Source organism: Zootoca vivipara, chromosome 1, assembly GCF_965207765.1.
Source record: "Zootoca vivipara chromosome 1, rZooViv2.hap1.1, whole genome shotgun sequence".
NCBI lineage: Eukaryota > Metazoa > Chordata > Lepidosauria > Squamata > Lacertidae > Zootoca > Zootoca vivipara.
This window is the reverse complement of record NC_142582.1, coordinates 118,984,361-119,010,217: the sequence shown is the minus strand read 5'-3', so window position 1 is coordinate 119,010,217 and position 25,857 is coordinate 118,984,361. Positions and strand designations below refer to the sequence as shown.

At 45.9% G+C, this 25,857-nt stretch overlaps 1 protein-coding gene across 4 annotated transcripts; it reads right to left on the bottom strand.

Annotated features, from left to right (window-relative positions):
* Positions 1-9,696: 9,696 nt before the first annotated feature.
* YY1 (YY1 transcription factor) lies at positions 9,697-25,595 on the bottom strand. Of its 4 annotated transcripts, none has more exons than XM_088655492.1 (6): positions 24,640-25,595; positions 15,630-15,792; positions 14,798-14,858; positions 14,295-14,453; positions 13,701-13,807; positions 9,697-11,896 (listed from the first exon to the last, which is right to left on the bottom strand). In XM_088655492.1, exons 1-6 carry the CDS (start codon positions 25,358-25,360, stop codon positions 11,758-11,760), a joined length of 1,350 nt encoding a protein of 449 aa, XP_088511618.1. In that variant the 5' UTR covers positions 25,361-25,595; the 3' UTR covers positions 9,697-11,757. The 4 variants fall into 4 exon arrangements, with proteins under 4 accessions (XP_088511618.1, XP_088511621.1, XP_034961903.1 ...); XM_088655495.1 differs by having other exon boundaries at positions 15,630-15,780; XM_035106012.3 differs by lacking the exon at positions 13,701-13,807.
* Between the last annotated feature and the right edge of the window lie 262 nt (positions 25,596-25,857).

Sequence of the window (25,857 nt, the reverse complement as noted above, 5' to 3'; positions counted from 1 at the left end):
CTTCCAGCAGTTCATTATTTGGCACATGGCCTAGCTGCTGCTACAAACCTCATAAAAGACCCCCAGCCTACCCTATACCCATTCAAGATTGACATAAGCCCCTATGCAAGCATTCTCCATGCATAAATGGTGGAGAAGGGGCAGGGAGCAGCACTGGGGCCCTGATCCTGTGCAGCACGTTATGCTTGCACAGTTGAATGTTGTTAGGTTCCCTTTGCAGACAATGGCGCCACACATGTTTGGATGACAAGGCATCTGGCGCACATTGTAGCAGGGTAGGTTCTCTTTCCCGTACGTGTTTGTGCTTGAATAGAGATGTGGGCCTTATTCAGGCATTTGCCTGGAAGCGTGTGGGATAAAACAGAGGCGGGGGTGTGTGCACGCGCGCAAGGGCAAGCACACAAAACTCCCACCCTGAATGTCTCAATGCACTGGCTCCATTTCTGACCTTCCCATTTTGAGAGAGATGTGGAGAGGAATTGCTAAGTGCATTAGGAAACCTCGTCGAGAGGTTGCCATATTTCAAAAACTGAAAGTCCAGCTTTTTAAAAGAGTTTTGCCCAGAGTTGTTGATGTTTTTGAGCTATTTTTTAAAAGGAAAATCTGCAATAAAAAAACCCCGACACTGCCGACATGGGTTGCCATATGTCCAGGTTTTTCTGGACATTTTTGCTGATTTCCACCCGGACACTGCTTCTGATTGCAGTATTCCGGCTTGTTGTTGTTGTCGTTTAGTCGTGTCCGACTCTTCGTGACCCCATGTATTCCGGCTATGTCCGGGAAATTCCGGACCTATGGCAACTCTAATGCTCACCCAAGCAGTTTTAATCCCCTGCCCTCACAGCAGGAAAAGAGAGATGAATCCAGATATGCTGGAAAACCTGGCTTCAGGTAGCGCTAAAGCCATTGCCTAATCACCCCTTTGTTAGGCAGAATCCCACCAGCAATATTCAGTGACTGGGAATCAGGGAACCAGTGTCCCTGCACCAGTGGTTTTCAACCAGAGTGCCGTGGCACCCTGGGGTGCCTTGAATGTGCCGTGTGCAATACTGGCCTCTGACTCTTTCCTTCCATCCCTTCTCACGTCTCTGCCTCCCAAAGGCTTGGCCAGCTGTTTGTTGCAGCAGCCCTGGCTATAAGCTCCCCAAGCAAATGGTGCCTCTGGGGCAGGCCGAGGGGTGCTTCCCAGCCCCCTGTGGGGCAGTGTGAGGAGGCACCTCTCTTTGGGGCGGAGGGGGGATGCTCAGAGACTAGGGGTGGCAGCAGTGGCTGCCCAGAGGACTTCCAAGGAGAGGGGAGAGGAGAGGAAGCTGTTTCAAAAGGAATGAGAGGCTTGCCAGCTCTGCAGCCAAGGGGGTGATGTAACTGGGCTCCTGAGTCCCCCAGGGGAGCCCCAGAAAGAATGTAGTTGGTCAAGGGAGCCGTGGACTCAAAAAGGTTGAAAACCTCTGGCCTACACTATTTGAAGGCCTGCAGGTGCCTGTCCCCGACTCTTCTTGCCATGAGAAATTCAGTAAACAGTACATGCCTGAGCATTTACGGTTCTTGCTATCAAGGCTGATGCATTAGTGGAAATCTTGCTTTTTCTCTTGATGGGTTGTGAAGTTTCTTAGCTGGGTTCCTGCTGGGTTCTCCCCCCCCCATTTTGCTGTACTTTTGACAGGAAGCGTCTGACTCCTCTTGTGAGTCACTTAGATAAGCAACAAAGGATGTCATTTGCCTTTTCCTAATGTACTGCAAGTTGCGCTAAAAAAAATCATTCAGGAACGCAGGAAAGTCCTATGCACCTCTGATAAAGCTTACCTACCTTTCCATCCTTATCCAGAAACCTTAACAGTGCTCATTGTTGTGAGGAAAGTGAGCTGCAGAGCTCAGAGTTGTCAGCACAGCATTGCATGATACCTAACTATAACGAAAGGGAGCAAAGTAGGGCTTCATTAACCTCAGCCAGCATGAGGGCCATGGGACTTGACATGAGCAACTTCTATAAGGCTGCAGCTTCCCAATGCAGGTGTGAAAGGATGCAGGTGCATATTGGCAATATCATCATCATTCTTTATTCGACCGTCAGTCAGAAAAGAGTACAAGATTGAAACATCTAGCACATCTAAAATAAAACACGGGCAGCACTAATAAAAGCTATACAGATAAACCCACATCAATGCAGTCTATTTTAATCTTACGGCGCTTGAGAGCTAGGAAGAGAGATTTGGCCACCAAGACAGCTGTTTCCCCAGTGGGATTCTTCAACAAATTAGGCAACCTGACTTTTTCTGGATAGAGAGCTGAGCTGAGATAGGCATGTTGGCAATATAGCACCTTTGTAGCTCCTCATCTCTATCTTGTTACAGTGCAGTTTGGTAGGCAAGCTTATCAAGAGAGCCTCTGGCAACTTTTCAGCCTATTCCGTAGGGCTACGCCTAACAACACTGTCCCGTTTGCACCACAGCTTCTGCTTGGGCCATAGAACTTCTCCCCTCCCAAGTTTGTTCTGGGTTTCCCCCCACCCTGTGGAACGGTTGGGGTGAAGTGCTGTCGTGCAGGAACAAACAGGACATTTGTCATACGGTTCAACACTGGCATGTATGTTGTTCTAGCTCTGTTGACCTCAAATGTTCCTTAGAATCTGTACAAGTTAGCTGGGTGGTCAGTGAGAGTGAGATTCACTTTTCTTTAGAGATAAGAGGCTTAGGCTGCAATCTTATCTCCTCTTAGCTGGCTACGAGTCTTATTGAACTCAAAATACTTTTGAAGAGGTATACCGGTACATGGAGCCATCACTATTGGCCAGTCGCCAATATTAAGAGCCTACCAAGAGCTGTAAACCTGTCTTCTTTCACCCTGCCAAGTGAAGGAGGAGAATTTAACCATACTTCCTTGAGGCCAGATATGAATGTTACAGGTCCTATTGCTCTGTTAGGGGCATAATGTTGCCACCTGTGGAGTTTGTTTAAGACAAGCCCTGCATAGCCCATGGCATGTCCCCAAGTCTTCCTCCTAGTCCTCAAAGGTGTTCTTAATTTTGGTGTAGAAACATCCTACTGACAGAGGTAAAATTGAAATGGAAGCATAGCCCTTGACTGATTTCCACACATTTGAAGCTAGGAAAAGAGAGCTAGGAATACTCCCTTGGAATAATTACAGGCGACTTCCTCTTTCCAAGTTGTGTTCTCTGTGAACCTTTTATTATTATTATTAAGTTTTTTTATTTTATTATTCTCAACAAAATCATAATAATAATAAATAAGAATAAAAATGTGCACCCCGCCCCCCCAGACCATTCCATTGTAACTATCCAACCTCCCAAAATTTCAACACCTCTTGCAATGGTTTGATCCCTTTTGTGAACCTTACTTTCAGCGCTTCCCATGTGGGCAGGACAATGTGCAAGGGAGCATGAAATCCCTAAGGTCAAAAGCAAGAGGAATTCCAAGCTCCGCAAAGCAAATAACTCCTAGATCTGACCCAATTAGAAAAACTGGGGGAGCAGGAGTTATATTCGCGTCACTGCTTAGTACAGGGCAACACAGAGAACCTGTTGGTGAACACTTCTTAGCCAAGAGTCACTTGTGTTAGCCATGGTTTATTGAAAGGGGGGTCTTCCTCAAAACCTTTCATATCCAAAGCATGATTGGGAAGCTGTATTATGTTGAGTCGGACGATTGCTTCATCTTGGTCCATCTAGCTCAGTACTGGCATCAGCTCTGCAGGGTTTCCGACAAGGGTCTCCTTCCCAGCCCTACCTGGCGATGTTGGGATTGACGAACCAGATACTACGCCACTCAGCCATGGCTCTTCCCCAACCATGGTTCTCTTAGCCCTGGGGTCTCCAGCTGCTTTTGGACTACAACTCCTATCCCTAGTTATAAGGACCAGTGGTCAGGGATGGGTGGGAATTGTGGTCCAAAAACAACTGGAGACCCAACTTTCAGAAACTCTGTCTTTACCATACCCTGCAATGTGAGACCTATTCCTTTTCTTTTTAAATCTTTCCTCCTCGATATGCTTGCTCTTCTCCTTGTTATTTTTCTGCTGCTCCTCTCTCAAGAATGTGCAAGCCCAAAAGAAAATGGCGTGAAATACTGTGAATGACTTTAGAGCAAGGCCTAATCCAGCTGAGGGCCTCAATGTATCTGCTGAAGGCCAATGCTCTATAAAGTGCTAAAAAGCTTAGATTTAGAGAAGGGAATTTTGGGCGGGGGGCGGTGGTGTGGTGGGAGCGACCTTTAAGCAAGGGATATAAAACAACACAATTGATAATAAAGAACCTCCCACAAGCTGATAGCCATGGGGGGTATTTTACCCTTTTTATTGGGGACAGAGGTGCAATAGGGCTGGCTGGTCTTTTAATGAAATACCTACCTAGATAACAGCATTTTTAAACCAATGTTATGCTGGAGAAGCCTGTAAAACTGGTTCATCGCTTCTATACCTTGGAGGTATACTGAATGTTTCGCTGCCTGTTTGGCAAGGACACTCAAATTGAATGTGAAACCTACCGGAGCTGTTTATGCACAACAATTCAAAGCAATGACAACTATCTCTCTCTTTTTTTGTACAGTATTCTGTAACTGTTGTACATAAAGGCAGAATGAATAAATCTTTTTTTAAAATAATAATAATAATACTGCAGTTTCATCAAAAAGTGCATCTGTACAGTATTTCACTCCGACGTGGTAATGCAAGACAATCACCTAACAATTGTGTGTTTTATGGGACAACCTCAATGCAATGCAGGCAACAGATCTGTTGATGGTTCTTGCAGAGCTCCCAATTCTTGCAAGCCAGCCACAGGTTGAAAGACATTTCTTCCTGATAAAAGGTCTTCGGAACCTGTGCAAAGCAAATCAGAATTGGGAGTTGGTTGAAACAGTAAGTACTTGTCATAAAGTGCTGTTATTTTCAAGGGCAGGTTACCTGTTGGAAGCTGCTGTAGTTTTGTTCCCTTGGCTCTTATTTTTTTTGCAATTCCAGAAATGGAAGGAGAGTTGCGTGTCCCTTTCATGCATCAAACTCTCCATCCATTCATGGAAGTTTACGATCCAAGTGAATGGAGTGATGAAGAAATACTGTGTTGCAATAAGCAAAGTCCTTTGCAAACCCCACACCCGTTTACATCTCATTTACCAAATGTGCATTAGCACCATATTTTAAAACCAGTCGAGATCCATAGCCACAGAACTTACCATATATAAAGCAAAGCTCAGATATCAAATGCGGCTGCTGCTTCAGTAATGTAGAACTGATTTACAATGCTAGCCTTCAAGGATAATCTCCTGCGCACAATTTCAGTAACCATGCAAGGAGCCATGGGGGATAAATGTGCTCTTATTCCAGGCACCCCCAAACTCCGGCCTTCCAGATGTTTTGGACTACAATTCCCATCTTCCCCGACCACTGGTCCTGTTAGCTAGGGATCATGGGAGTTGTAGGCCAAAACATCTGGAGGGCCGCAGTTTGGGGGTGCCTGTTTATTCCCACACAAAAAGTGGTTGTCTGATGTAGGGAGCATCGTGTGATCATGGAGGCTTCCTGTCTTACATCCTCGATTTTCCAGTGTTCCAAAGTAAATCTGTGGAGAGCCTTCTGTACTCGTCAGGGCTCCTGCCTTCAGAAGGTGGAAGGCAACCAGAATGGCAACTCTGGGATGGAGCCAGTACACTCATCCCAACCACCCTGCCCTCGATGCCGGAAGAGGGCTTGACCGTTCCACCTTACAAAGGGAACAGCAATTACGGGAGGGACCTGCCTCCAGTGCCTAAAACGGCACCAACTGTGCAGCTTAGAATTGTCCTCAATGAATGGTGGTAATGGGGACCCAGCAACTATGATTAGCAGATTCCATTCCTGTTCCTACAGAACAAGTAAAATGCCTACTTGCTGCTACAACTCATCCAGCTCACTGACTAATGTAAGGTTCAGTCGTATATACCGTGTTTCCCACATTTTAAGACACCGTCTTATTGCTTTTTTCCCTCAAAAAACCACAGGGTGGCTTATTTTTGGTGGCATGTCTTATTTTTTTTACGTTATTACAGTTTTTACAGCACCTTAAGGTCTTCTTGGCCGGGCCAGGCTGCTGGCTCGGGGCACTGCTGGGCACTGCGCGCCATGCTGCTGGGCTGTCTGAGCGCTGCTGGGCGCTTTGAGCAGCTGGGCGCTCCGCGCGCTCCAGCAGCCGTTTCCAGGCGGCGGGACGGCGGCGGCGAGGCCGCTGGCTCTGGCGCTGAGCTCCGGGGCTGCTCGGCGCTCCGCGCGCTCCAGCAGCCGTTTCCGGGCGGCGGGGCGGCGGAGCGGCGGCGGCCGGGTGGAGGCGAGGCCGCTGGCTCTGGCCCTCAGCTCCGGGGCTGCTGGGCGCTCCGCGCGCTCCAGCAGCCATTTCCGGGTGGCGGGGCGGCGGCGGCTGGATGGAGCTGAGGCCGCTTGCTCTGGCGCTCGGCTCCGGGGCTGCTGGGCGCTCCGTGCGCTCCAGCAGCCGTTTCCGGGCGGCGGGACGGCGGCGGCTGGATGGAGCTGAGGCCGCTTGCTCTGGCGCTCGGCTCCGGGGCTGCTGGGCGCTCCGTGCGCTCCAGCAGCCGTTTCCGCGCGGCGGGACGGCGGCGGCTGGATGGAGCTGAGGCCGCTTGCTCTGGCGCTCGGCTCCGGGGCTGCTGGGCGCTCCGTGCGCTCCAGCAGCCGTTTCCGCGCGGCGGGACGGCGGCGGCTGGATGGAGCTGAGGCCGCTTGCTCTGGCGCTCAGCTCCGGGGCTGCTGGGCGCTCCGCGCGCTCCAGCAGCCGGTTCCGGGCGGCGGAACAGCAGGCCTCCTCGGCCAGGCAGAGGCAGGGCCGCTGGCTCCGGTGCTCCTGGGTGCTCCAAGCTGCTGGGCTAGAAACTAGAAACTGGGCTAGAAGCAACAGAGGCCCGGCCGCTGGCTCAGCTCTCCGCCCGCGCTGCTGCAGGCATGGAGATACACTATGTCTTATTTTCGGGGTATGGCTTATCTTTCGCAAATGCTTAAAATTGCTGCCCTGGCTTACTTTATGACTACGTATTAAAAAGGGGGAAACACGGTACCAAAAGCGAGGTGCTAGTACAGGCATAGGCAAACTCGCCCCTCCAAATGTTTTGGGACTACAACTCCCACCATCCCTGACCACTTGTCCTGTAAGCCAAGGGCTGTTTAGTTTGCTGACAAATATTCAGGTTCCATAAAGAAGGCCGATTGCCGAAGAATTGATGCTTGAGAATTATGGGCTGGAGGAGACTCTTTAGCGTCCCATGGACTGCAAGAAGATCAAACCTATCCATTCTGAAGGAAATCAGCCCTGAGTGCTCACTGGAAGGACAGATCGTGAAGCTGAGGCTCCAATACTTTGACCACCTCATGAGAAGAGAAGACTCCCTGGAAAAGACCCTGATGTTGGGAAAGAGAAGGAGACGGCAGAGGACGAGATGGTTGGACAGTGTTCTCGAAGCTATGAACATGAATCTGACCAAACTGCGGTAGGCAGTGGAAGACAGGAGTGCCTGGCATGCTATGGTCCATGGGGTCACAAAGAGTCAGACCCGACTAAATGACAACAACATTAACCCTATGGAGATGGTAGTATTTTTTTAATAAATGAACAGTGACCAGAGAATAAGGTAAACGTCCTGGGAAGGAAAGAGCGAAGCCGCTGAACTCCAAAGGGTGCTGGTACGCAGCCTCAGGGTTACGCTACATCAAAGGTGGGGAACCTGAGGTTCTCCAGATGTTGCAGGACTAAAACTCCTTCCAATCTCTCAGAATTTGGTATATTAGCTGGGGCTGGAGTTGAGAGTCCAGCACAGGGAATAAACAAACCACTGAAATACCTATTCAGGTTCAGCAGAGTCTACAGCAGGCATCCCCAAACTTCGGCCCTCCAGATGTTTTGGACTACAATTCCCATCTTCCCTGTACACTGGTCCTGTTAGCTAGGGATCATGGGAGTTGTAGGCCAAAACATCTGGAGGGCCACAGTTTGGGGATGCCTGGTCTACAGCTACACTTGTGCAGTACCGTGGGTATTTTTTAAATGAGGATTCAGACATGCAGCAAAAGTTACTTGGTATTTCTAAAGGTGAAGTTAAAGCCTTAGAAGCGTCTCCCAAACTTGGTTCTCCAGTTGTCTTTGGACTACAACTCCCATCATCCCTAGCTAGGACCAGTGATCAGCGATGGTAGGAATTGTAGTCCAAAAACAACTGGAGATCAAAGTATGGGAAACACTGCCTTAGAAGGTCCCAAGGACAAGAGCAGATTCTGAGGGCACACTGAGGATGAGAGGGAGGAGGAAGGAAAGTCCCACTTATGCAAGTGGACATTGCCCAAGCTGGAATTCAGAGGCTAAATTCTCTTTTAGGAATTACTGTAAATATACACGCAGGTGCCGCTATCAGGATGCTAGGTATCCAAAATCTGCTAGCTGAACACCAAGAATTATACCCAAACCTTGCTACACAGACAGCTGATTCGGATGTCCAAACAACCAGTTTGTCCACTTTCTTATTTTTGTTTTGCAAAAACAAATGGCGGCAGCCATTTCAGGGAGGGAGATTGTGAACATTTCTATTCTGTGATTTGTTCACAGGAAATAATGGAAATCATCAGTTCGTTCTATGCAAACGCTCACCTAACAAATAATTTCCTGGGAACGCATTGTGTTCACAAAGTGGGACCTGCATGTATTCTTCAGATGCATCCTGCAAGGGGCATGTGTCATGATGAAGTAGCACCCTTGCATCTCTAACAAAGGGGTGGCTAAACTTGTGGCTGTGCAGATTGTTGGGACTCCAAACTCTCACCAGCTCCCCATCTGCATGGACAGCTATCAACATCTCCAGCTCTTAAGTTCTAGGAGAGATCTGCAACAAGAGCACTCTTCTTCAAGACGTCAAAAACACCAGCACACCCAACGGGGGGAAAAGGAACACTTGCAAATACTCCCCATGCCTTCATCTTCCTCTTGTTTCCCTTTTAAAAAATAAGCTGAAATTTAATCAGTTTTAGCAAGTTTAGAAGCCACTTTTCACACATAAGATGTAGTTACCGTATACAGTTAGCTATGCAGTACAGAAAGTAGTACATGAATTTGTCATTAAGTGTTTACAAAGAACCTGATGTCATGCTAGGCACAAATATCGTTCTACGGAGGCACACACAATTGCAAGTGCTACACATCAAAGTGTAAAAGAAAATGATTTTTTTAGGTTGAGCCCATAAACGGAAACACTTGCCTACCAATGCTGGCTTACGTTAGTGTAATCAGAGTGAAAACAGGTGATATCACTTTATTGCAAGATAGAAACAAAACTAAGGCTTGGCTTGAGATGGCCCCAAGATGAATTTAATTGGTGGGCAAGTTTCTCCAGAAACACAAGATCCCATTACTTATGAAACTATTGCAGAAGTGATGCTTCAAGATGGGAAACCTTCAGTCTTGAGCAGGTACTGTACCTTAGTCCCCCATTCCCTGTATTAAGAACTTAGAACTTAAGCCCAAGAGATTTACATTTTGGAAACAATAGTTTATGCTATTCTTGTTGCGTCGCTGACACATGAAAATTGTATTCCCACTTCCCACCCAGTTCGAATATAAAATCAGACACTGGGGGCACACTGGCATAAATATACCCATTTTCTGTCCTGTTGAAAGCTAGATCTTCGTTAATAATTGCAGATTCATTGCAGCAGTGAAGTTTCTGTACAACCAGGGTTGTGTTTATTTAAAAGCATTTATAAACTGCTTAATGTTTTTAAAAAATCTCTTAGGCGGTTATACAAGCTGCTACAATTCTGCAGAAGTGTAAAACAGAAGTTGCAGCACACGGTACAGGGTTCAGATTTCAGCTTGTCGAGAAACTCATTTCTAGCCCTCAGTTCCTAGCCCTTAAGGTTGAAAATAGAGGAATTCAATGTAGAGCTAAGCAGATGGCTCGGTCTGCCCCCCCCCCCACCTGCACATACAAGGTCCTGAAGAGTCTCCTGACGCCCTCAGCCAACATGTAGTGGGGGGGGGTGGACTCTACAGGAGCTACTAAAATTTCCAGTGATCAGGGGTGGGGCTTGGGTGCCCTGCACAGCTTCTTGCCATTGTCCCTTGATTAGGTTATGCAGAATTATTGTACAACAGTAACGCATTACAGTCAAAACAAAATAGGTTGTATCATTTAAATTCACATCACTGATGCAGAAGCCACCCTTTTCTTGGCTCAGGATCCGAGTTGGCTTGTCACTGTTTTGGTACTTAGGGCAGCTATTGGACACCAAGAAGGAAAAAATGACAGCAACTATACAACACAGCTCTGTTCAACAAAAATATGCAACCTGCACTATACTATAGATTCCCAAGGATAAGAACCAGCTCCCCCAGCCAAGGACAGGTTACTTCAGCATTCTGGTGTTTCAATTCACATGCCCGACTCACCCCACTAATGGGTGCAACTATCATCACCTTACCTTATCAGACCAAGGCAGCAGAGGTCTATAGGTTGTCCTGCTCCACCACTTGCTGAATGTAAAAAACGAATGCTAAACTTCACTCTCAAAGCTGCAGCGCCCAATGGGAGGCTCCATATGATCCAGAGAGATCAAAATCTCCACAACTGCTTAAGAGTTATTCAGGTTGGGGGTTTAGTGCTATGATGAAGCTACACCACTTACATTAAAAATCTAATTGAATGCTGGGGAGGGGGGTAGTTAAGGTAAATAGAGTTTTATTTAGCATCCAATTTCTGGGAAGTTAAAGAACTATAATTTGTCCTGGACAACAGAAGAAAAATAGGCTGTGCTTACAGATCGTTTTCTGCCATATTCTTTCTTCAGGACCACTGTTTTATTTCTTTGCCCACTCTATTACACGGGATGTACATATCAGGTGTTGTTAAAAGGTCAGTGCCTGTACAATACATTCTACAACTGAGCACCACTTTCCTTAACTGAACAGGCAAAGAGAAAGTACACGGAACATCAGCATCTGGCAGTATTTTCCCCCAAAAAAGTGACTAAAATGGGTTTTAAGTTGATTAACACTATTAAATCACATCTAATATTTGTTACTACATGATTTCATTACAGCTATACGATACAATTATACAAAATGTGTTAACATCAAAGAATACAACCAAAAAAATTAAGATAGCAAACAAAACCTATATAACTTTTTTTTCTCTTTACAGGAAAATACTTTTGAAGTATGCATGTAACTGCCCATTCTTTTAAAGAAAATCTACTGCAAGCAAAGTTATCAACCTCCAGAAAAAAAATCACACATAGCATTACTAAGCATATCCCCAAAAAGTGTACAATATGCACACTTGGAAAATACAAAATTAAAAAATTGTAAGCAACAGGTGAGCTTCATATTTATAACAATGTGAAAAGTCCAATTTTAGCACTGTTGTAGAAAGAACTGTCTTTGATGCAAGTCCATGAACTGTCTTGCCTCCTCCAGGTGGGGCCACGCTTTACAAAAACACCGTACTCTCGAAACCAAAATTATAGAGCAAAATCGAGCATTGCAGCAATGCACCCTTAAAGTTTATTTTGCCACTTTATCAAAAACAAGTCCTTTAGGCGTGTAGAGTTCTTTTTTTGTTTTTTTTTAAATTCTTTCCTAGAAACAATATACAAAGGGGAGGCTTATTCATTTTCAACAATTCTCCTGTAAAGTAAGATGCTTTGAGTCCAAGAGCTTTCTTCTTGCAGAGTTTCACTGGTTGTTTTTGGCCTTAGCATGTGTTAAGATGTGAGATTTCAGGTTAGTTGACTGAGCGAACTTCTTATTACAGCCATCAAAAGGGCACACATAGGGCCTGTCTCCAGTATGAATTCGCACATGTGTGCGCAAATTGAAGTCCAGTGAAAAGCGTTTGCCACAACCTTCGAACGTGCACTGTTGAATGAAAACACAGGGCATTAGGAGCGTGTCTCAGTAAGACAAATATTTTTGCCTCAAATACTGTGAACATGAAACTATGATTAGTTTGCTCACAGCATGCTGACATTTTCTAGTCACCATTTCTATACAGTCTCTCACAGTAGTCACAAGGCAGCGGGCAATCATTTTAGAAAATGCAATACAAACATACAATATTCAGAATGAAGCTGAAACTCAAACCCATGGACTTCCATACACAGGATCATATTTGTTGCTGGTTGACTGACTGATACAAAGAGTGATCACTAACAGTTTCCCGTCACCCTGGGAAAAGGTAACAAGTGGGACGCCACAGGGTTATGTCCTGGGCCATTGTTGTTCCAACGTCTTTATAATTGACTTGGGTGAAGGAAATGAGGGGGGTGCTCATCAAATCTGTAGATGCCACCAAACTGGGAGGGGCAGCCAATGCCACTGAAGACAGAATAGCGATTCAATCAGACCTTTAACAGATTGGAAAATTGAGCCAAAACTAACAAAGTGAATTTCAATAGGGACAAATGTAAGGTTTTACACTTAGGCAGGAAGAACCAACTGTACAAATATAGGATGGTGGACACCTGGCTTGCTTGGAGTACCTGTGAAAAGGATCTAGGACTCTTAGTAGACAAGCTTAACGTGAGTCAACCGTGTGATGCAGCAGCAGCAAAAAAAAAAAGCAAATGCTATTCTAGGCTGCATCAACAGAAGTATAGTGTCCAGATCAAGGGAAGTCACAGTCCCGCTCTATTCTGCCTTGGCCAGACCACACCTGGAGTACTGTGTCCAATTCTAAGCAACACAATTTAAGAAGGATGTTGACAAGCCGGAAGATGTGCAGAGGAGGGCAACTAAGATGATCAAGGGTCTAAAAGCCAAGCCTTATGAGGAATGGTTGAAGAAGCTAGGTATGTTTAGCATGTCGTGTATGAACAGGTTGAGAATCCTGCACTGCAAGAGGTTGGACTAGATGATCCTCAGGATCCCTTCCAACTCTACAATGCTTACAATCATACAAGGTATGATTCTATACCTTGTGACATGAAATTACTAGCAGTAACATATATATCTCAAGAAAAAGCTTTACATTTCTAAAGCAGTTAAGCAGTAGTTCAGGTAACATTACACAAGCAGTTCTTGGTATCCTTAAAGCACCACCTTTACTCTTTAATCCACATTTCCCCAGGAAAATACATTATAAATGTACACCAATTAACCACAACGTTACATTAAAAAAATTACTGCAAATAGCAGGCTTTACAGCCAAGAACTTAGGAATCTCATGGACATGAAGAATTCACCCATTCCTTCCTATAAACGCTATGGTGCAATGCCTGTGTTATCTGAACAGTTTAGCAGGCACAAACAAGCAAAGTACTTCTTTGGAGGATAAAGACAATGATCACTTTATCCACTGAAATCCAAGTTGGCATTCACTATCTGTGACTTGTTTCTATGCACGGCTTCATTCATAGCCCTCTTGCACAATTTTTGCCAATGAAAGGCTGAGGAATATTTGATGAAGAGGCATGAATGGCTGGGTTCAACAACATGGCAAAAGTCAATTCTTGATTGCTTTATATAAAGGACGGTGAATACCAGCCATGGCAAACTACTACTACTAAGAGGTAAAACAACAGTTCTAAGAGTGCCAGCTTTCACAATAGGAACAGGATTGTGAACAGAATTTCTCCACTGTCTAGATTTCTGTTTATTGCTCCTATTACACGTATGCATACAAGCACATTTTAAAAACCTCAAGGAGAAAAAACACACATACAATTTGTTTATGATGTTGTCCAGTTTGTACATCTTGAGCTGGCAAACTAGACAGTATGACTTATCAGTGAAAGACATCCCACACCTATATAACCTCTGAGGCCTGGCCTGTAGTGGGAAAATGCAGCATGTCAGGAAAGGGAGAAACAGTTCTCAATATATTGCACTCCATCTACATCAACTGCTTGCAAGTGGTCCAATAATTAAGTCTCTGACAATGATGAAGTGTGTAGCCAGCAAATAAAATGCTTTTGGGGTGTGGGTGTGAATGTAATTACATTTTGCTAGGTATATTTTGCCTAGCAGCTATTAAGTCTGCTGCTTGTTATAAGACCTGATCTCAAACCTCCTGGTAACTATGGAAAGATATCATCATGAATGGCCCAACAAGACAGGATAGGAAAGAATTTAGTGTGAAATGCCTCTTGGGCAGTTACTTGAATTATCCTGTCTACACATTTAGATTCTTTCCAGAATGGTGTTACCTAATTTTATCTGAGAACAGGTACCTTCAGGGGTTTTGGGCCTCAGGATGAAATCTACATGCAGTGTAAATGTCTACCAAGAGTTGGTTTTTTTGGGGGGGGGAAGTTACCTGAAAGGGCTTCTCTCCAGTATGAACTAGCTGGTGCCGCTTTAGTTTTGAGCTCTCCACAAAGGCCTTGCCGCATTCCGCACAGACGTGTACTCGAGGCCCGTGAGTGTGCAGATGCTTCCTCATGGCAGAGTTGTCCCTGAACATCTTTGTGCAGCCCTTTGAGAGAATACAATGAAGCTCCATCAGTGGACTGCATTACAACTAGAATTTCTAGGTGCTCTACTAAAACACATTTAGCCTCTTCACATTTTTTGCCAAGTCATTTTCAGTTTATTTTTATTTAATACATGAGCTGCTTTTCCTTTTTCCAGTTGCCATTGCCCTTCTACTTCCCATCTTCAGAAACAATACAACTTTAATACAATACAAAATATATGCAACTTTCCTCATACTTTTAAAAAGGAACAGCGAAGTGGTCTTTATAAGCAAAAACTCTGAAGTTAAAAAGCATTTTGTTGACTACTTTATCTGGCTATCAGCAACCATAATATTTCACTCACTTTATGAGGACAGGCTATCGTTCTTGGAGCATCATCTTCTTTGATTTTTCTTGGCTTCATTCTTGCAAAGAAAAGCACAACAGCATTGATCAGTGAAAAGGAAATATATTCTTATTTGCTTTGTATTAAAAAAGTAATCTTCTGACATAAACCATCTGTATCGTATTGAAATTGTGATGGCAAAGTCTCAAACTGATTGGCTGAGCTAGTGTGATGGCATGAAATATTCCACTGTCTAGGAAACTAAACAGTTTACAGTTCAGCTTCTGTGAGGGAGGGGAAGCTGTTACTTTGGCTGGGAATAAAACCTCAAAGGAACAGGGTTAGGAAGTGAGAAAAGGTGCTGGGACTGGTCCTATCTCTGCACATTTAAGGATATGGAGCCCAGAGGGAGGAGGCTGGAGGCAAGATGGAATAGAGAATGGACTTTGAAACAGGAATCTGGAAACTTGAGGAATATGGCAGGCAAGCCAGAGAATTTATTCCAGAATGACCTAATCAGAGAGAACTCTGAAGAAATTTCACAGCAATTACGACAGTCTCTATGGTGAGGAAGAAAAGCCATGGAGTGATGGAAGCTGGTCAAGGGTGACTAAAGAAATGCCTGTAAGATCAAGATCCTGAGAGGGTAACCTACCACCGTGACCTGCTCTCACTGTGGCATGAACTGGGAGGCTTTAAACTACACAATAAAGCGCATCCTCACACTCACAATTCCTATCTCAGTGACTGAACTCTTATGCCAGAAAGACCATTTGTCAGTATCTGATAATTATGAATGAGCATAATGGAATAATGTTTTTACTAGAAAAACAATTCTCTTACCACTTACCTTGCAAATTCAGCCAACTGTTTAGGATCGGAAAGATCAATGCCAGGTATTCCTCCAGGTGGTAGCTTCTTTCCTGTCATGTATTCAGAGTAGTCTGGAGGGGAGTTCTCACCAATGATCTGCTCTTCCACCACAGTCTCATGGTCAATGTCTTTTTTGTCATCTGAAATGATTAGAGCAAACTGAATTTTGATTTAACATCCTCGAAGGACACCACCGTTGGCTAGGCCTGTACCTTAGCACAACCTCCCCCACCCTTAGCGCTAGCAAACATCCCTCAAGCTATTTCTATATGCAGGGTCAAAAAGATAATAAAATGCATTATCAAATGGTCATTTGCTTACAAATCTGTACTTTACAGAACCCACTGCCCACCGCCCCAGTACTAAGCACTAGCTTTACAGAACATGCAATTATTTCCTATTTCAAATGAATACAATACTAAATTCAATGTATGATGAGTTGCAACTATAAATATATACACTGGAAACTCTGCCAATTTCAGCTTAATTTAGCAACAGCATGATCAATAAGGTGGCAATTAACTTCCATTTGCTTTTAATAATAATTCCCTCTTAAAGAAGAATTCGGAATTTTTAATTCTAAAGAACTGAATTCTTCAACTGCCAATTCCTTGCTAGAAATATAATCCACAGCCCAACAAAGACATGAACAGCAGGAAGGGCACATATGCTAACTGAACATTTTGGGTAATCAAAATCTGTTGCCATAGCTTGTTATAAGGTGTTCGGCAGTTTCTATATTTCATCAATTCATTTTCCTTTTTAAAACTACAAATAGCACAGCGCAAACAAAGCAATCTTAAGGGCGAAGGGAGAGGGAGAGACTGTGGTGGAGGAAGCCCCTTTATCCTACAGGCAAGACTGAAAGGGGCAAGTGATCTCCTGCCCATTTGCCTTTAATGGCTGCTTGTCCTTTTAAAACCCTTTCCTTCCCACTGCTTCCAGTGAGAGGGTGTGATGGGGGACTGGGAGGATCCTACAGATTCACAGTAGTCACCCCCAACCCAGCATGCCCCCTTTTTGTCCTGTCTGCTGTCCAACTTCCTTGACAGCTCCATTTGCCAAAGAACAGCTGAGAACCAAATGAGCCAGGAGGATTGATCATGGAGATTGCACGGCAGGTACAGTGCTTCCTGCAGCAGTGAACAAGGTCTTGTGATCCCTGCCTGCTATTGTGAGTCTTTGAAATAACATGGTCTGTCCAAACAAGTACACGTTTGTCCCTATTGCCTGCTTATGAATGCTGGGCAGATCACTTGTATCTCAAAACTAATTTGTGCTGTGGCTGCTGTAGACACCCACTTCTTCAGGGGAAGCATTAGAATCTGGCAAAAAGCCTTCCCATCTTGTCAGTGTGTGCATCAGGCTTTTGGTCCTGATGTCAGTTGTCATGGGTGAAGGCTTGCAAAGGTGTCTGGGGAGAAGGAAAGCCTGCTAGTTAAAAATGCCCAGCAACGCCTCGGTCCCAGCAATCAAAGACCAGACAAGGGCCTTAGATAAGCACCGCAAATTTTTCAAATGGTGCAGTGGGTGGTAGATCCTATTCCACCTCTTGAGCATTCCCCCCAGAAGATGGCACGGCAGCTCCTGTACTATGAGCTAGCTAATCCACTTCTGTAACTCCAGGTGGACGGATACACTATCCAGAATCAGAGGGTGGGGTAGCCCAAAGATCTGCTGGCTTACACCCATTTTGATCTGTCCTTCCTGTCTATGAGGGTTAGCACCGACCTAGCAGAGCCACCCTGCCTGACAGGGTGGTTAGGCCATCTGGGTGCTCCCCTCCATCACTACCAATACCAATTTGCTCTCCTAGAGGAGCAACTCCTTCCTCTCCTAGGGCTCCCAGAAATTGTGCAGGGAATGGATATGGTGTTGATTTATTTATTTATTTATTTATTCCCCGCCTATTTGGCTGGGTTTCCCCCACCACTCTGGGCGGCTTCCAACAAATACCAAAATACATTAAAATATCAGATTAAAAACTTCCCTAAACAGGGCTGCCTTTACATGTTTTCTAAATGTCAGGTAGTTGTTTATCTCCTTGACCTCCGATGGAAGGGCATTCCACAGGGCGGGTGCCACTACCGAGAAGGCCCTCTGCCTCCTTTAAACTTAGAACACATATTCAGCCAAAAGCCCACCTCGTGACCCACTCTGGCTAGGTAGAGGGGTGGGTGGTGGGGATTGCAATGAAAAGACCCATGCATCAAGATGGGCAGGACCAGATGAATTCTCTCCACTCAGAGGATATAGTATGCTAATTTCAATGACCTTGCAAGTGGGAGGGCAAGAATACCTCCCTCCACTGAAGAAGAAATTAGCTAGTTTAAACTCCCAGTAAGAAAGAATAATGAATAGCTCTACCCCTAACACTATCCAAAAATAATATTTGCATGTAAGAAATGAATAAGCCATGTGCTAATTTGTCAAATGTCTGCTGCAAAGGGGGAAATTCATGAATTGTTTTAGTTTCCACATAAGCTGACAAGGAGAGGTATCAAGAATAGCCCACCCTTGAAAATTCTTCGTAGTGAAACACCTATACAGTTCATTCTTTGTGAATGCCACTATTAGCTCTAAATATAATTTTCAAGTAGTAGTTCAATGCAGGATTCTCAGGAATTCCATCCTCCTGAATAGTGTCCAAATCTCAATAATTCCTATACTGTATAACTTTTTTTAAAAAAACAACAATTCTGGCATTCAAATGTGATCAATGCTCTAGAAAGGTGGATTTGAGTTTATGAATAGAGATGTTAAGTCTGGATAAAGAATGAGGATTTAAGTAACATGACAGATGAGTTGAAGGAGCCATGGGAGAAAGAAGCAAAGGTAACCAGCAGCAAGTAAGATTGCAATGCACAGTAAAGAAGACAATGAAATGAAATTGGATATAATGCTGGTCTGCATGCATATCAGTGCTTCTGAACTTTCCCCGTAAGTCTTACTTGCTCATGTCCCCAATTATGTGCTTAGGATGAATCATTGTTGCTAACTGGGGAAATCATTTTACATTCGGTATTTTTAAAAAGAAAAAAAAAGAAAAAAAATATTAAGTGCTTTTCAAGTATCCTGAACTATTGGATTTGGATGAGTTGAATACTCTCTGGTAAAGGAACCCTCAATAATCCTCAATGGATCTGAGGGTGGATGATTATACCTTCAAAGAATTGAGGTTAAAGAGCTGCTGTTACTTTGTTCTTAGGTTTCACAGTGTATGGTTCTAGGACCCTAACTTGACATCATCTAACCTAGCAGAAGCAAGCTGTATGCACAGTTTGAGCAATAATATTTGTATATTATCACACTGAACAGATTACTGGTACTAGCATGGGGAATACAAGAATTTAAGAAGAACACTGTTGGATCAGACCAAACACCCATCCAGTCCAGCATTCTGTTCACATAGTGACCACTTCCAAATTTGGGAAACCAAATGAATTATAGCCATTTTCTGTTCTGGTGAACATCTGGTTCATTTATCTTCTGTACATAACAACACCCCAAACTGGCTTGAGCACCCAAAAGATAACAGCAGAAAAAATCCAGTAGCACTGATGTGGATGCAGTCAAGATTCAGAAGCATAGTCAAGGGCATCAGTGGACGATTTGGGGCTTAAATGTAACATGATAGGATGCCAGTGGCCACAGGTGATGTAATGCTAGTGATGCAGCTGAAGGCATCGTATTATGCGGATACATGCTGAATTTCTAATAACTAGGATCTAAACTTACATTTCTACTTCTGGGTATTCTGACCTAGATCTTCCTGCACTGAATTCTTCTTAAGCAAAATAAAAAAATTCCTTCAGTAGCACCTTAAAGACCAACTAAGTTTATATTTTGGTATGAGCTTTCGTGTGCATGCACACTTCTTCAGATACACTTCTCATTCTTCTTAATGAGATACGCCTGTACCGCTTCAGTTTGCTGAAAACTATACAAGCGGTGGGGGAGAGAAACTAGGCTAAAATGCTTCTCGGTGATATCTGAATTTCTATGTGGAAGTAATGCCTAGTTCAGAAGAGCATTGAAACATTTTAGCCCCACCTACAGTCTGGAGTGGCATAGATGTACTAGGCTTCTGAAAAAGGGATGGCACATAGACTAGGAGTGGGGGATCTGTAGCCCTCTAGAACAGTGTTTCTCAACCTTTTATGGGCCACGGCACACTTGTTCCGTGAAAAAAATCACGAGGCACACCACCATTAAAAAAGTTAAAAAATTTAACTCTGTGCCGCCCTATATAATTATGACTGTAAGAAACACTTGCCAAATATTGCTTTCCGGCGGGTCAGTGTTATGCATTGGCGGCCGCCAGGCTCGTTTGCACTGAGCTTTGGGAAAGAGGAGGAGAAATATTGCTTTCCGGCGGGTCAGTGATGTTTATTGGCAGCCGCCAGGCACATGACAATGCAAATCGCCCTTCTCGTCGCCACATGTCGCGGCACACCAGCCAGCGTCTCGCGGCACACTAGTGTGCCGCGGAACAGCGGTTGAGAAACACTGCTCTAGAAGGTGTTAAGACTCTAGGGGGCCACAACCCACCCACCCCTAGTTTACAAGATGCTATTTGACAAGGGTCAATGCAATAGCCATGCAATAGTTTTCCGCTTACTAACTCTGAGAGGGATTTCTTAATGGTTTGAGAAATAGCATTGTGCTATAATGGGACCCTGGAATGTAACTAATTACCCACAATGACAACAGAAGGTAAGGACTTCGCTTAATTTGAAAGCTGCAAGTTATTAAATTGCTTAAGAAGCAACTCTACTCAACCCCTAACTTCAAAATAAAAAGTCACTTGAGAGCAAGTACATGTTACCGTATTTGGTGTAGTAACACATTTTTAAAAAGTAATTCAGGATATTATTCTAGTAACTATTAGGCTTTCCACATGCATGAAAAGGGGGGAAGAGAACTCCTGAGAACTGTTTTGACCTCCACTGTCACAAGTTCAGATAAGGCACAGCATAAATGCAATTATGCAGCAAGTTGAACTGGTTACCAAAACTTGGTTTCCATACCATAAAACACAGGATATGTAAAAAGATGCAGTCAAGATTTCAGAAGACGGCATCTGAGAAGGTTATGAAGTTTAACTAGTTCAACTATTTGAGCATCTGAAAGGGAGTGGCATTTAATGTATAGTACTGTAACTGAATACATCCGCCTCAAATCCTACCCTATTCAATAACATTCAAATTCAGAACTGGCAGAAGTGTTAACTTTCCTACAACAATTATTTTTGCAGGAGGGCATTAAATCTCCCCTTAAAAAAAGGCTAAAGGGAGATTCTGGGTAGCCATTCCCAAACCTGAGGGATGCATAGTGCTCCTGTTCAGAACTTGGGAGAATCCAAAACAGGAGAATAATAGCACAAAAAGGATTTACAGTAATACTAGGTAAAGAGGTGCTGAGTAGACAGTATGAAACAAGGATGTCGTATGATTCTTCTAACTTTGTACAAACTGTGTTTGATCATCATACTATAGTATTTCAGGTACTGTATATCCCACTGTTAAGAGTGTAATGCATATATGGAGAATTCAATTATGCTACTTCTGTTAAGCACACCTTGAACTAGTGGTCTGTAAAGTGCCAAAAAGCAGCAAGCACAACATTGTGATCAAACAGGGCAGGTACTCAAATTATATAAGCATGCTGATGGACTTTGAGAGCTATCAAGGCTTCAGAGCACCGTAGGAAATAATGGGTGTATATACTGGGTATATTACATTTCAGCAGAGAAGGCTATTGCATTATTTATACAAGGTCAAAACAAGCCTGGATTAATGCACTGATTTTGATTTAGAAAGAGAGAGAACTGAGCCCATAACTGAGTTCATTTAAGCCAGGCATCCCCAAACTGCGGTCCTCCAGATGTTTTGGCCTACAACTCCCATGAACCCTAGCTAACAGGACCTGTGGTCAGGGATGATGGGAATTGTAGTCCCAAAACATCTGGAGGGCCAAAGTTTGGGGGTGCCTGATTTAAGCCATCAACATCAGTAGCTCCAGACACCTTACTAGATGCCTGAAAATCCACAGCTCAATGTAGGTAATTGATCTTAGACTTTTGGCAACCTCTGGCAATAGCTTCTGCATCATGTAATATTTGATAAAGCTGCTTAACACAAGCACAAAGCATATAGGGCTACAATCTGCACATACTAACTAGAAAGTAAGCCCCATTTATATCAATAGTACGGGTATGTAACTGCAGAAATTCTCCATTTAATATATTATAAGATTCTGTGAACCACCTATGAAACTCAATTACTTGAAAATTTATCAGTGTGGTCAATAAAGTGATATGGCTATGAAAAGTTCATTTTAGATTGTCACAGCATGTCACTTGCTCAGTTTCTCTGAAGTACCAGAGGACAAGATAACCAATAGAGAGGGGGACGAGTGGGGGGGATTCACTGGAAATTTTCAACACACTGAATAAAATCTGTTCTGGGATAGTTTTTGGACAGCACACAGAATCAAGCTATGATGCTCCACTTAATCCAATGGGACTTTCTTCCTAAGAATTACAAGCCTTAGTTCTAAATTAAGTGATTGTGCTTAGTAGTTTGGATTTACAGCAGGCATGTCCAAAGTCCGTTTTGGGGGCATAATCCAGCCCCTGTGGCAGTTTATTTCCTGGGATAAAATCTCAACAACTTCAATCCTAGAAAACCTCAACAACTTCAATCCTAGAAAAGCTCAACAACGGCCCTTCACTTCATCAAATCTGTACCTCTTTGCACTGATTTACAGAGAGCACACCAAACACATCTGTCACTGGTCTCTAAGCAATGTAATGATATATTTACTCAATGAAAAAATATCATGTACAATAATAATACAGCACAAATGTTATGTAGACTGTGCAGTCATAGATTTTGGATTGTGCTCCTGGCTGGCAATGTTTATTTTTTAATGATTAAAACAATTACTCTGTCCTGAGGATTATGTTGTGCTGCTATTATTAATATACAAAGTTGCCCTTTTAACACCAAAACTATGCATTATCATTAATAATAATAATATTTTATTTATACCCCACCCATCTGGCTGGGTTTCCCCAGCCACTCTGGGCGGCTTCCAACAGAAATATTAAAATACAATAATTTATTAAACATTAAAAGCTTCCCTAAAGAGGGCTGCCTTCAGATGTCAGTAATAACCAATGCAGTAATAAGCTAGAAACTCAAGTTAATTGAGCAAATATTTATGTTTCTTTCACTTAAGATGCTGAAATGTGCATGAATTGTGTTCTAATCAGCCAAGCAGGCATATATTGTACACCACTAGGAGCCAAATTCATACCCATTTTTATGTTTTTGTAGGCGATACTTCAAGGGATCTACTTGAGTATGACCTGGGATAGCTCACTCAGTAGAGCATGAGACTCTTGGGTGAAACATTCCTGCAATGCAGGGGGGTTGGTCTAGATGAGCCTCAAGGTCCCTTCCAACTCAGCTTTTCTATGGATTAGGACACTTAAAAATAAAGGATTAATGGTAGTAGGTTCTCCATTCACTCTATTTAACTAGAAAAAAACATTTGAGAACTCTAAAACCCTTAAGTTTCCTACAGCTGCTACCCTTTACTATTAACCCATATATACAGGCAGGAACCACAAGCACTGTTTACTGCGGAGGTTAATTCCATTGAAACAACATATCCTGGATCTGGAGGCAGGCAGTGTCAATTTCACACACCTGCTGTGTAATGAGAAGAGGTGGCAGCACCTCTTAAGTCAAAAGGCACTCTCTCTGCTGGTCTTCTGCCAGAGATCCAGCTTCCAGGGTCAGAGAGGATCCACCTCCTTCCTCCAGAGCAGATGTCAGTGATCCAGGCGCCTAATTTTAGGCCTCCCTCAGACCCCTCAAGTTATTAAAAACCCCGCTAGATGTCAGCTAACGAGACTTTGAGCACACTCAAGAGTCTGGGAACCGTGAAAATAGGCTCAGTTTGGGAAAGGTGTTTCGTGTAAAGGGACTCAGTTCTGGTGTTGGAAGGAGGCGGCAACCAGCGCGCTTACCCGACTTACTGGCAGTAAAACTGAAAGCCGCGCTTCCTAAACAGACCTCTTGTCGGAATTTATTCGGGAGTTTTTATGGGGAGGAGAGGGAGACTTAGCCAAAATCCCAGGAAAGAAATGAGGAGGAACTAGTCAGGCAAGCGCTACGATGTCGAGGCCGCTGGTTGGGGAAAGGAAACGGACATGAGGCGGGGCGCAAGAAGGGAAGGAAACGGCTTATCCGTTTGCTTGTGGTTGAAAAGACGACGAAGGGAAAAGAACAGCGAAGAGGCTGAGGGGGAAAGGGAACGTTTAAAGGTCGCCCGAGTCTGTCACGGGGTAGAGAATGAAAGAAAGGAGGCGACACGGCGGGGAGGCAACGGGGGGGGGGGGCGGGACGGAAACGAGGCAGCTCGAGAGGCTGGAGGAGGGGAGGGGAGGGAAGGGGCCGCCGAACTCGGCCCGCGCCGCCGCGTGCCTGCCCCGCCTCCTCCTCCTCCTCCCTCCCTCCCCCTACTGCAGAAACTACGCCATTGCGGCCTAGTCCAGGAGTCACTCACAGAACGAGAGGAGATATGGGGGGGAGGGGAAGGAAGGAGAGAGAGCGCGCGCGCGGACAGGCAGGCGCGCCGCCTCGTCTCCCCTCCCCTCCCCTCCTCTCTCTCTCTTTTCCTCTCGGCCGCCATCTTGGCGGGGCCGCCGCCATCTTTCTTTCCCTTTTCCCCCCCGCCGGAGGGAGCCGGGCAATCAGGCAGAGGCAAGCGCAGACCCCGCCATCTTTTCGGGGGAAGCCGCCATACTTGCCCTGGCGAGATGAACATGGCGGCGCCCATCACACACATCCAAACATGGCCTCCCTTCAAAACAAAACGGGGGGAAAGTGCCCGCCGGGCCCGGATAAGGGCTCCCCGGACCCTGGGGGCCTCCCCGCGCAACGTGCCGAGCCCCGCCCGGCCGCTCCACTTACCCGAGGCCCACATGGTGACCGAGAACTCCCCCTCCAGGGTCTTGATCTGCACCTGCTTCTGCTCCCATTTCCTGCCGCCGCCGCCCCCTTCGGCCGCGCCGCCGCCGCCTCCCCCCGCCAGGTAACTCTTCTTGCTGCTCTTCTTCCCGCTGCCGCCGCCGCCGCCTTTCTTCACCCGGCCGCCGCCCGAAGAGGAGCCTCCCCCTCCCGAGCCGCCTTTGCTCCCCGCGGCCGCGACGGTGACCAGAGTCTGCTCAATGTACTCGTCCTCTCCGGCCGGGGCCGGCACGGGGATGAGGATCTGGTCCTCGAAGCCGTCGTCTGCCCGCAAGCCGTCCGAGTCGTCTCCGCCGACCACCTCCTCACGGGTCTGCACTAGGATCACCTCCTGGTGGTGCGGGTGGTGGTGCAGGTGGAGCTGGCCGCCTCCGGCGCCCACGCCGCCTCCGCTGGGGTCGCCGTCGGTGACGAGCGGCTGCAGGGCTATCATGGGCGGGTGGTGGTGGTGGTGGTGGTGCCGGCGGTGGGGCGGGTGGTGAGGGCCGCAGTCCTCGCAGCACTCGTCGTCATCGTCGTCCTCCTCCTCCTCCTCGCCGCCCACCACGGTGGTCTCGATGGTCTCCACCGGGATGGTCTCAACCTCTATCTCGTGCAGCTCCACGATCTCGGCCGGCATCTCCGAGCCGTCCGTGGCTATGTACAAGGTGTCTCCCGAGGCCATGGCGGCGGGCGCAGCGGCGGCGGCCCCGAGCCTAGCGACGGGCCTCGGCTCCGCTCGTCCGCCCGACGCCGGCGGGGCTCAGGCTCCTCTCGCTTGCCTTCCTTCTCCCTCTCCTCCTCCGCGCCCGCCTCCTCCCCCTTCCACACAAACACCAGCTCCTCGCTGGGAGGGAGGGAGGAGGGTGGGAAGCAAGCAGGCAGCAGCCTCCGCCGCCAAATCCCGCCCGCGCCGCCTCGCGAGACTTCCGCAGCTGCGAGAGACAGGCGCCCCGAGCCTCCCTCGCCCGCCATTCAGGCCCGGGGGAGGCCGCGGCTGCCGACGGGACACGCCCCCCGCTGGCGGCCGGGGGGCCAATCGCCGGGCGAAGCTCGACCTTAGGGCTCCGCCCACGACGCAAACCACGCCTCACTCACCAACGGCCAAACTGGCCGGTTGGTCTTCCGCCGCCCCTCGCTTCCCCCCCTTCTCGGCGCCCAGCCTATCGCGAAGGAGCTCGG